Source organism: Anguilla rostrata, chromosome 2 (genome assembly GCF_018555375.3).
Source record: "Anguilla rostrata isolate EN2019 chromosome 2, ASM1855537v3, whole genome shotgun sequence".
NCBI lineage: Eukaryota > Metazoa > Chordata > Actinopteri > Anguilliformes > Anguillidae > Anguilla > Anguilla rostrata.
Window position 1 is genome coordinate 56,025,547 of NC_057934.1, and position 12,707 is coordinate 56,038,253.

Sequence of the window (12,707 nt, forward strand, 5' to 3'; positions counted from 1 at the left end):
TAAGAACACTGCAGAAATACATCTGATAAGTATAAGGCATGACCTTTGATTTCCATTCCGTTGTAGGGGAGGTTCTGTAGGTTTAAGTGGTGACTTCATCACAAAGGCATACTTGTTCTTAATGGAAACGGCCCTGCCTAACCCAGCGCTGTTGTGCCATTCTCAGTTATGACCCCGTCAGAAGTCATTCTCTGGCCATTAGCTTGAAGTCACCACAGGAGACGTGGACCATGGAGAGTCTAACAAATTGCAACACTCCATCATAATGTACCAAGAAATACAATCATATTAGATTTATCTTAATTCAATTAGTTTTAAAATGTTATTTTTCACTTTATGCATCATACGTCATACAACCCCCACCCCATATTACACTGAAATGCTTTTGCTGGCTATATCATTTAAAAGGGCAATTAAAAAGTTAACTCCCAGATTTGTCATTTAAAAATGAATACATGAGCTTTAAGATGAACTGTTAGCCGTCTTTACTGTAAGCATATGTGTTCCTTTGAGGGTATATGTATTAGCAGGAAGAATTCATGCTGCTTTAGGAATGCTTATTCTGCTTTACGCTGCTTTGTGCCAGCTTTCCTTTATCATTATGTTCCACTAAGACTGGAAATGTGTACTTGTGCAGATACATTGTCTGTTTTCCAATTCTCGTTCCAATCCTTTTATGAAACACTTCATAAAAAGATTTCTCCTCATAATTTTTTTTTTTTGGTTTTTGGTTTTCATCAGTTATACTGGCATATTAATTGTTCTGCTGATCTAACCTATCAGAGTTTATGTGATGCCATTGCTCTGTGGTATGAATAGTGCTTGGTAGATAAATTCTGAAAATAAATTACCTTAATGTATGAGAATACAGGTAGTAAAACACTGTGCTTTATTCACAAGTTTGTTATGTCCTTGAGCAATGCTTGATCTACAGGATGCTGTAAACCTATGTGTGGCCATGTGAGAAGGGGAGAGGAGTGAAGAGAGAGAGGGAGAAGGAGAGAGAGGGGGGAGAGAGAGTGAGAGAAGGAGGGGGGGAGAGAGAGAGGGAGAGAGACTTAAACTTTAGAATCTGTTTATTTGAAACTTCAAAAAATTGTAGGATTATTCAATATATTACCATCCTACCAAAAATGACACATGAAAAATCCACCAAAAACGCTAAAACTGTTTTGGAGCATTTAAAGAACCTTACTCATTTTCACCTAACATACAGTACAAACCTGCTTCCTCATGCACATGACAAATGACAGAAACTTGAAAAAAGAAAAATGAAGGCATTCTGGGAAAGATAGAGAGATAAAGGAAGAGAGAGAAAGAAAGAGTGCCTTTTATGAACACTGTCTGCCAGTGTTAATCTCTTGCAGGTCATAAGAGAGAAAGGAAGAGTGCCTTTTATGAACACTGTCCGCCAGTGTTAATCTCTTAAGAGAGTGAGCTTGCTTTTAAAGTTCTGCTGGTTCTAACAATTGCAGCTATTCAAGGTAGCTCGTCATTCTCCCCGCCGCACCCCCCACCCCCACCCCCACCCATTGTTCATGTTGTGCTCCTTGACTATTGGCCGAAATAACAGGAAATGGCCAGACCAATCTTTCCTCTCCCCTTCACTACTCGTTTAGTTCAATGCTCTGTCTACTGTGGTTTTCGCATGGTGAAACCAGGCATAGATATAATACAATAAATAATGCCTCTAAAGAAAGCACAAGTTAATCAGAATCACACCACCATGAGCAAAAATACAAGCATTTATTTTGGTCAATTATATTTATGGATAATGATTGTTTGGACAGTGTGTCATTCTCAGCTAGATTTCAATCATGTCCAGTTAAAGAATGCCTACTGTATGACTAGAACTACTGCAGCTCCCAGCATGTATGCATACTGCCCTATGCAATAAGACTATCATGGCTGGTTGGAGACAGAGATACATTAAAGTAATGCCAAACATACTGAGTGATGCTAATGTAAGCAGTCTGCTATTAACAGTCTATGGTGGTCTGCCATGTTAATTATTTTGCTGAAAATCTGTTAAGTACTTTCAGTGCTCTCCATAGGTCATTAAGTCTCCCTCAATCATCATACTTGATATCGCTGTCTGTCTCTGGGATTTCCTGTGAGATACAAACTGCAAGTGTTTACATTATTATTTATACACTACTAAAATGTTATGCTTGTCAGAGTGTATTTTTTCAGTGTCATTGTATTTCTTATTTTAACTTATTTGCATCTATGGGATGCCTCACAATAGGTGTGGATGGTGGATACAACCTCATAGGTGTGTGTCTCTTTCATCTCTCTACCTTCCTTTGTCTCTCTCCTCTACTTGGGCTGTAATGTCCTTGATGGAGGTCGTTGAAAACACTCTGCTTGTTTACCTCACGTGGAAGCAATAGTCACAAGTTGACACAATGATTGAGACACAGTGCATTGTTAAAGATTTAAGCATGCAATAATTCCGCAGAGCTAATATCCTGCAAAATGGGTCTTTGTTTACGAGCGAACAATTTGTTCTTGAGCACGCTCCATCCTTTTCAGTTCAGCAGCATTTTGTTGGCATAAGGCAGTGCCATAAGAGCAAGGCTGTAACAGTACAGTACTGTACATCATGCACTGCAAGTAAACCTCGCGCTGTTTCACTCTCTTTTCACTTGGTCTTTACCTTCCATTTCCCCTGTCTCTCACCCTATCTCATCTCTCTCTCTCTCTCTCTCCCTCTCCCTCCCTCTCTCTCTCTCTCTCTGTCTCCCTGTCTCCCTGTCTCTCTCTTTTCCTCTATCTATCTTCCCCAGCCTGATGAGCTGACCAATGCCCTGGAGATCAGCAACATTGTCTTCACTAGTCTCTTTGCTCTGGAGATGCTGCTGAAGGTTTTGGTGTACGGCCCCTTCGGCTACATCAAGAACCCTTATAACATCTTTGATGGCATCATCGTGGTGATCAGGTGAGCTCCAGTACTGTTATACTCCATTACCACCGGGATGCTCATTCTTAAAAGTGTTTATGGCCACATTGCTGCACAGTACATTTTACCTTTAAGGCTCTATTGCACTTGAAAACCAACCCTGTTCCTGGAGATCTACCCTCCTGTAGGTTTTCATTTCAACCCTAAGTTGGCATACCTGGCTCTTGAATTGAATGAGGCCTGCATTGTTAGAGTTGGAATGAAAACCTCCATGACTATAGATCTCCAGGAACAGAGTTGGTTATCACTGCTCTATTGGATCAAGCCAGCTCATGGAATCCCAATGGGCTACCAGTACACCATTTAGCCTTTTGGTATAATTTAGGTTGGATATCTTACAACTGAATAGAATTAATTCCTGTTCGAATCCTTTAAAGCCAATTTCTGACTAATTCCAAAATGTTGTTCAGCCTTTTTAAATTATGATGTCTTTGCACATCACCAACCTCTCTTCCTTATCATCCTTCCAAGTGTTTGTATTTTTTAATGAAGCAAGTACAAAGTTGACCTGAATAATTGGCAAAACAAATGCCTATTTTTAGTGCAACACTGTTCTGTGATCTAATTCTATTTACTTTGGGTTTTTTTTACAGAACTTTAAATGGTACCCCATTGAAATTATTCTTGTGTACACTTGTTCATACTCAGAATTCTATATGTTGAACCTTGGGAAGACAACACGCATGCTCAGTTCAGTTCCAGAAACCACAGGAAATGGAGTGAGCTGGTCCTGATAACCCTGATTTCAGCAGTAGTTGGCTTAATGTAACATAGTTCTGGATCGGGAAGCTTATTGCATACAAAATCTCTGTCTCTCTTTCAGCGTATGGGAGATAGTTGGCCAGCAAGGCGGGGGTCTCTCGGTGCTGCGGACCTTCCGGCTGATGCGGGTGTTGAAGCTTGTGCGCTTCATGCCAGCTCTGCAGAGGCAGCTGGTGGTGCTGATGAAGACCATGGACAATGTGGCAACCTTCTGCATGCTCCTCATGCTCTTCATCTTCATCTTCAGGTGAGACTGACAGGGCAGAGCTATCAAGGCCAAACAGTTGAGACTTGTAGAGGGACAGGAAAGGAACGGCAGGGTGATGAGAAAATGACAGTGAAGAAGCTTGTGTAGAAGTGGAGACCGTGTAAGATAATAAACACTTGGAATCACTGAAGTGGGAAACAACACACACCACTGGACGGTGCTGACCTCTGGATGATTTGTGTAAATACATCATGAAAACAGGGTCACACACTCAAACTCAAACTCAAATCATCAAAACAATCTGTCTTAAGAGATTCATTATTTTGTCACCCTGCCTCCTTATGGGTTGCATGCATACAGGCAGAGAGTAATTTGAATGGTTCCTCATACCATAGAGGGCCATCACAATCACCTGCTCATTATGACACCCAGGCAAGCATGTATATGTTACACAAAGTGTGAGATTATACAAATTGTGGAGCAGGGAGAATTAAGATTCAAAACGGGAGCTTCCCTCAGTTCAGGCGCACAGTGTAGGAATAAACTCCCGAAAGCTCGGATGTTTCCTTTTCAGACTAGGTCTCTGATCAGCTTGGCTGGGGCTTGGCAAGCTTAGTGCAAAGAAATATTTTAAAAAGGTTAGGAAGAATGCACGGTGGACTCCTAACTGGAAATATGTAGCTAAATAAACACCCACTGCTTCTGTGAAGAGAAGCCAAACTCACCAATGTAGAGGCAACGTACCAAAAACACAAACCTTGATTAATGGATGTTATTTAAAACTAAGAAAAGAAGAAAACTATAAAAATTGATTGAAATGCATTGCCTTTCTTAACATTTCTTTCTCTTTCTCTCTGTCTTTCTGTCTCACTCACTTTTTCTCTTTTGCCATGTTCCTGATGTAGTATATTGGGAATGCACCTGTTTGGCTGTAAGTTTGGTTCTGAGCGGGATGGGGATACTCTGCCAGACCGCAAGAACTTTGATTCTCTGCTCTGGGCAATTGTCACAGTGTTCCAGGTGAGTCTTTATAATATTAGCCATTGCACAGTAATGGCTGTTCTAAGGACTGTCCAGCCATGTTTATCAAAGTCCCTATAATACACCTTTCCCTTTAGTTTTATCATCCTGGAAAATGGTACTCTTTTAACATGCTGTGCTCATTGCTTTGTGTGTGCTGAATTTTTGTTAATGTGTGTACTTGTGTACACTTGGTACTGTTATATATTTTATTGTGTTTTGTACTTATGTGTTCAAAGCACTGTGTTGAATGTTTTGTATGAATGTATGGTGTTTTATATGGTTTGTGTCAGTTTGGATAGGCTGTGATCATAATACTGAGAGAAAAGAAATTAAGCGAATGTGAACCTGAAAATAATTGTGTGTATGTGTGTGTGGGGGGGGATTGGATGTGTGTGTGTGCCACGCATTGTATTGATGGTGTGTGCTTCCCACTCCAGATTTTGACACAGGAAGATTGGAACAAGGTGCTGTATAACGGCATGGCCTCCACCTCTCCATGGGCGGCACTCTACTTCATCGCTCTCATGACCTTTGGCAACTATGCCCTCTTCAACCTGCTGGTTGCCATTTTGGTGGAAGGGTTCCAAACTGAGGTAAATCCACTCAGCTGTCACTTCACCTCTGTCCACCCTTTTCTCATTATGCCCTTTTATCGGTCTCTCTCTCTTTCTTTCTTTCTCTCTCTCCCAATCTGATTTTTTTACTTGATTTTCCAGCCTTGCTCTCCTTTTTGCATCCTCTCTCTGCTTCAGTCCCTCCCTCTTTCCTTCTCCTCGTCTCTGGACATGCATTATTCAGTGAGTGGTGATCAGTGTTTCAGACCACCGTGAGAGAAGTGTGCTTAAATTTAACCGGGGCTGCTTGTACAGTCTGGCCTTCCCAACTGCACATTCCTTCTTTTGTTTTGTCTTCCTTTCCCTGTGCAGCTCTTTATCACTTACTACATAGCAGGGATTTCTCACTGGCATCTCAAAGTCTAAGAAGACAAAGACAGCCTTGAGATAAATGGTGGAGTTGATGTTCTTATGAGATGCTTGTTATTCAAGAGGCCAAATATAATTCTTTTTTTAAAATAAAAAATATTTTGTTGAATTGTTTTATAATAGGACCTCGGTAGAATGTGACTCGATCAAAGGGGTTGGATGCCATTCTGATTTAACTGAATGCGGTCCGTCTCTCTGTCTTTCCCACTTTCCCACTCTCTTTCTCTCTCCCTGTGAGCTGTAATAGCACCTGTGCTTTGATCCCCTCTGCTTTCTGTGAAGACAGCAGGGGGCGGACACATTTAAAAGATTGTAACAGTGTACCCCGTTATGTCTCAGTAAGTGAGCAGCAGGAGGGTAAATGTGCGAGATGTGCACAGGGCACGTGCACCGGCCTGGTGAGCTTCAAGGCCCTCCCACACAGCATGCGGCGTCAGCTCCCCATTACCCACACTCCAGTCCAAATGTCCGAATGTAGCAGTCCAGCAAGATTCAATGAAATCGGAAAATTGAGAAATAAAATAAAATTATGAACCATAACTTTTTTTTTTTCAGTTAAATCATTTTTTTCATTCTCTGAGCCAGTTCAGAGTGAAGCCCAGATTTTGTTGGGTAAGAAATCATTATACAGTAGTACAGTTTTTGTGTGTGTGTGTGTGTAGGATATTTCATACACTGGCATCTTAGCCACTCAGATCCCAGGGCTTCTCCCCTCTGCCAGGTGTACTAGCCTCTAGGGTGGCACAGTGTTCACCTGCCAGCAGAAAATGTGTTTGCCAATGCATAATTACAGCAAATAGCTATGATATATCTTCTGTGCTATTTAGCTCTATGCTTTTCACAAGGCCTTAAGAAGAAACCTTAAATGTCCAAATTCCAAATGTTCATGTGAGTTCAATTTATGTGATATATAAAGGCATGACTGAATGTTGATCTGTCCCAGTCACCCTCCACATGTTTCTGACAGAGCAGGTCCTCTGTGCTTCCTGATTGGAGCTTTCTGTAGGTGCTGGCACAGCAGGAACCAGCAGGAGTGCCATATAGGATATATCTGACCCAGTCTATGTCCAATACTGTAACTGTGTATGTCCAAGAAACCTCAGTTGTTTTGTGGGATGTGCAGAAATACTGTTCTTAACATTCCCAGTGCGCTGGCCACGCAAAAAAACTTGCATGTGTGTACACAATGTCAGTGGCCCTTCTTTGTCCTCTTGACCCTTCTTTTCTTGCCCCCGTAATCTATTTGTCTAATGTTTTTGGTCTTGCTTTCTTCTGCGAGCGTACAGCATATTTTTAGTCGACTGAACTCTGCAGTGCGTCAGGGTTGCTAGGGAACGGAAGAGTGAGTGACGTGTGCAAAGCACAAAGCTATATCGGCTGGACAGATGCCCTGCCACTTATACATTGTTTGTGCTGTTGTCCATAGCAAATATCCTCCTGAGACCCCGCAGAAGAATTTTTAAAAATATATATATATGATGCTGTCTTTGATATAAGTGTCTTTGATGATAAAAACATCTTGCAGTGAAAATATTTCCAAAAACTTTAATTAGAATAGAATACATGGTTCTTGAGATTAAGGCCAGAGACTCATGTCCCCTACAGGGGAGAAAAACACATTTCTGGGTCTTAGGAGGATATACATGAGCAGACTATCAATGCAGTGAATGATCCAGGCCAGAGGGTTAAGTGCTGTTTAACTCCTACTTTTACTAGTCAGTGTGGCTGAAGAGGAATCAGAAAGATGAATTGGAGCTGAAGTGAAAAGATGGGGCCTGTGGTAGTCTAGGACCTGAGCTCCAAGTTGGTCTGGCAGCAGTCTCAGATGGCCTTGCCACAGTATCGGCCCAAGCTAGAACTGAGACTCCAAACAGACGTTCTCGCAACGCCTCTCTCCCTCTCCTGTGCTAACACTGAAGGAGCATCTGAGCCATCCCTGGTGGTCTCTGACATCTGACAGCCCCAACCCCTACGTTGAAATCCCAGCGCTCAGATTTGGCTTAAAATGGCTATTTGCATCAAAACTTTCTCTGGGGATAGAAATTGAAGAACAACTGTAACATGCTTCTTTTCTTGTATGCTTGTTAATGTAAAAAAAATACGTTTTCCATTCTATGGAAGGATGCAAAGTGACCTGTAATATTCACTGGAGAGAGCTGCTACATATGGACCTACCGTCTATATTTGTACAATGCACAGTACAGCCGGTTCTTTTACAAGCCAGAATTGGTCTATCTTGTGACGTGGCTCCAGTGTACTCTACAATATCGGAAATCAACTTGCAAATGACATCTTTCACAGGACAGCCGTTGTTGTTGCTTTTTTAAAGCATTGTGCTTTAAAAAAGTTTTTTTTTAAGTTTAGCGCCTGTTTTATCCCTGCAGACAGCATCCATCTAACACATTTTTTTTCTTGCATGTACTGAACTATGTTTATATATGCACATTAATTAAATGCGTTCCTCATGAGCTTTCTTATTGGCATGTTACAGTCTTTTGTTCTCCTGGTGTTCTGTCTGGTCTGCTGCTTCGGCCACCTTTATCTCAAACCTTACGCGTTTCCACTTCAGGAAATAGCCAAGAGGGAGGACATGCATGGCCAGCTCAGTTGCATTCAGCTTCCAGTAGACTCAGGGGTATGTAGCACTCCGCATGACTCCACCAGTGCGACTAACCAGGAGGACTCTACCCTTGTGTACGGTGTCGCTGGTGGTTATCTCTGTGGACACAGCCTTGATTTGAAGTCCCCATCCACAGGTTCACAGTTTCAGTGCTTTGGCTTCAGGCTAAGCCCAGGGTACACAGGGTCCTGCTAAGCTGTCTTATTAATAGTCCCGCTTTATCCATTTAAACTGATGCAGCTGGAATCCCTGGTGAAAGCAGGCACGTTCAACCAGACTTCTGAATAAAAGCCAACTGGAGAAGTAAAAACCTGAAAGTGGTTTTGTTGCTATGTTATTCAATTAAAATGAAAGTAAATGTAAGAGGTTTCATTCCATTCCATGATACTCAAAAGGAAATGATATTAAGGTCATTTTGTATTCCTCTCAGAACGCACAGTCTGGCTTCTGTAGGCATATTTATGGGAGGACGTTACTTCAGAGAGGGGGGTGTCCCCAGGCTTATATGGGTGTCATAGTGTTGGACTAAAACAATAACCTGCCAGCCCTGTTTGAATACGATTTGACACCCCTGCTTTAGAGATATAAAAATCTGATCTGCAAAATTAGAATTACCAAAATGTACATTCATTTGGCCAATAACTGCAGGCATTAACTGGGGAAGAACAGCAGAAGGTCATGGGATAGCTGTACTGGTCTTTGGCAGCCAAAGCACTGTTTGATGGGTGGCAGTATTACAGGTACACTTGACCCTTTGGAAGGGACTTTGAAGAGAGTCTGTTGTGTGAGTGGTATCATCAAACATGAATCATCACCTCCATGTCTCTGATGTCACATCATGTAACAGACCTCATCCCAACAGCTGTGGTAGGCTAGGCAGTGGGGTGGGGGGAAGGGGGCGGGGGCGGGCGGGGAAACTGCACAACCTTCCCCAGCTCTGTTGCCCTCCTATCCCCAGCTGGAATCCCCTCAGTAACAAACACAGACCCCCCATCTCACTATTCAGCCTTGGAGCCTTTAATTTAACATCCTCTCGTGGAATGTGTTAGTTACTCATTTCAAGTGAGGTCCTCCGTATCAACAAGTCAATTCTCACGGCTTTTCTCTCACAGTAATACAACAAAATCCTTGTTGGGAAACAAGCAGGGCTACAGTCCCCTTTATTTTCCATTATCATTGCGTCTCTTAGTTCGGTTAATTGATTTTTTCATGTATATCTATTACATTTGGTGTAAAAATTAACTTTCCATTTTAAGAGGTATTTAAGGTTATTTAATATATTAAAATGTATTACTATTTCTATAGTTTTACATTGAAACTATAGCTGGCCATAATCGTCAGATTTTATGAACCACAGTGGAACCACCCAGTAAAAACTTTTTACACACTTTCTTATTGTATCAATTTCATCATTTAGTACATTTTATTAAACAGTTATCTTTGACTTTGATACAACATTTTTTTAAATACCGCAACAATTTGAACATAAAATTAATGTGGTTATAGCAAATTCAGGACTGGCCAAATTAAAAAATACATACCTAAAATGTAGAAGAAAAAGGAAAACTAGATAAGGCAAGAAAGAATACAATAGCACTGATGCCTTACATAGCTGTGGTTCAGACCATTTGTTACATACCTCATGCTATGGAGCGTATGTATCTGACATTAAAACACGACTTGTCAGTGAAAAAGTAAAAAAAAAAAAAATCAATTAACCAGTTGTCTCGTTACTGAACTTCCTTCTTTACTCAGAAAGGTAAACTGGGAATAAGGACTAAGGTAGCCATGCCCTGGGCTAACAGGTCCTCCTGTCTGCCAGCAAAAGACCAGGGAAATGAGCAGGGTCCATGGCTCAGTGATGGGCGTGCTGTGAGTAAAGTAATAAGTAGAAAAGCTAAATAGTACCTTTCCTCTACCTGTCCCATTGGCCAGCAAGGGTGAGAGGGGGTGGCTGGGTACCCATGATGCTTTGTGATCTTTCTCTGTTCAGTTTATCCTATCACAGCTGTTTTTTTTTATTTTATTATTTGTCAGGGGGTACAGGGACCGTGGTGGAAGTGTTCTGTTTTGTTTGACTTGCTTTGCTGTTTTGTGTACTCCATTGATGAGACCCTTTTTTGCTGTTCCTTGTTTTGTTGTAGATGTCCTGTTGATTTACAGTATGTGTCGATTCACTTGTATTTTGTGATGTGTGAAGCAGATAGGGTGCAATGATCTCATTGGTTTATGATTTAGTGAATCATATATTTTTTTAAACCAAAGGGAGACATTGCACCTATAGTAAATCAAGGTTTGTCAGAATTATCACCACAATCTCAATCAGCCTGTGTTGAGTTTTATATTTTGAATTAAAACTGAATTGGAGTTGGAAGCATTTCAGTACGGCAGTACAATGGGCATTAAAGCAGAAGGAGAACAGGATTTTCAATAATTAGTTTGCCATAAATTGCAACCTTAACAGCCCCAACTTGATTGAGCAGTTTATTAAGGTCCTCTTCCTTTTTTGGTACTGGACAGATAGCTTTCCTATTGGCTACAGTGCTCAGTCACATAATTGAAAAAGTAATTTGTGTGCTTAAAGTGGAAGAATTCCTTGGGCACTGAGATCCACAGAGCATATCCTCCATCTGCAGCTCTCTGTTGTAATGGGAGCCTATCGGAGAACGCGAGGGAAACTGTGAAAAGTCGGCAAACAGTTCTGCAATTCTGACAAACCGCGCTGGGTTGATTATTTGTATTAAACCACACTGAAACACCCTTTTCTCTCTCAGCTGTGAGCTGTTTTTTTTTTGTTTTTTTTTTCCTTTTTTCGTTTTCCAGACAGGCTCAGGATGAAGATATGGGCAAACACAAAGGAGTACCTGAGGATAGAAATAGGTGAATTAATTTCTACAGCATCTGTAGAGCTCCTGCGTTCTGTATTACAGAAGGGAAACACAATGGCAAGAATTACGAATTCATTTTATATTATTATAATTAGATGAATAGTCAGGCAATTATTATTATATATCTGAGTCTCTATACTAAAATTGGACTTTTGCGGGAAATGGCTTCAATTAGCTTCCAAAAGGAAAGGTTGAAGGCATTGTTATCTTACGGTTGCAAACAAATGAGCTCCTTTGTGATTGCCCATTTGTGTTTGAGTGTGGTATAAGACAAGGGGCCGGGACCGTTACCTTGCATGTACACACTGTGCCAATAGGTGCTGCCAGTGTAAGGGGCTTTTCTCTCTCCTGTACTGTCTGTCCTGTGACCTCCTTGCCGACGTCTGGAGGGGGGCAGGGAGACAGCACACTCTCCCACCCACCATTCTTCCTTCCTCTCTTAACTCCATCGCATTCTTGTCCTCCTTCGCCCACCCTGACCCCTGCCCTCTCACTCGTCCTATGAAGGGGGATGCGTCCAAGTCCGAGTCCGAGGTCGACTTCTACACTCGGAGCATGGATGACGTGAGCGGAAGTAAGAAAGATGTGTCCACTTCCTCAGGTGAGCAGCGCACTCTGTGTGGCACAAAAAAAATGTTTAATCTTCAAAAGTGAAAATTTGTTTCTAAAAAATGTTTAGCTACACATCGATGAATAAATGCTGTAGGATACGTCAAAATATATTTAAACAATTCGGGAAAAGCCATGGTTACATGGAACAGCAGCATTTGTGATGGAATTATATTTAGTAAGGCAGTAAAATAAGTATGCCTTTCCAGTATACAGTGGTGTATTTCATCTTCTGGTCTTACCCAAGGCCCAATGAGTTATTCTCAGACACACCAAGTTAGACTGCGAACTACATTTAAAGGGTAATGGAATCATAGTTTGCAAATATCTAATAAAGTTTGGGAATAGTTTTAGAATTTGCTCTCAGCAAATTCTAACATTAAAAAGTAATAATGTTGGCTTTGTAATGAGCCAACATACCAGGAGGTTGTGACATCAGTGGTTCTAAACAATTATATCAGACTTTTAATGTGCCCATATAAATGAGTGCAATTAACATGTCTATACCTATGTATTTAGTCTAGCTGTGAAACAGCCAGGCCATTAAAGGCGGCATTGTTCTGTTTGAGAGCACGCTGCTTGATGTATTATGTATACCTCCTTAATGTCCTACTTTGTGGGACTGGATTCATAAAATGGGGTTTTATAAGTG

General features: G+C 41.3%; 1 protein-coding gene across 10 annotated transcripts in view; it reads left to right on the forward strand.

Annotated features, from left to right (window-relative positions):
* The window catches only part of cacna1g (calcium channel, voltage-dependent, T type, alpha 1G subunit), a 108,737-nt gene that overhangs the window by 40,896 nt on the left and 55,134 nt on the right, over nt 1-12,707 (forward strand). For 8 of the 10 annotated variants that reach the window (XM_064323243.1, XM_064323238.1, XM_064323240.1 and 5 more), the window contains exons 9-14: nt 2,790-2,941; nt 3,786-3,971; nt 4,838-4,952; nt 5,393-5,548; nt 8,508-8,573; nt 11,954-12,047. In XM_064323243.1, coding sequence (XP_064179313.1) covers nt 2,790-2,941; nt 3,786-3,971; nt 4,838-4,952; nt 5,393-5,548; nt 8,508-8,573; nt 11,954-12,047 — 769 coding nt within the window. The remainder of the gene's footprint in view (nt 1-2,789; nt 2,942-3,785; nt 3,972-4,837; nt 4,953-5,392; nt 5,549-8,507; nt 8,574-11,953; nt 12,048-12,707) is intronic. The other 2 variants (XM_064323244.1, XM_064323246.1) reach the window with 1 other exon arrangement.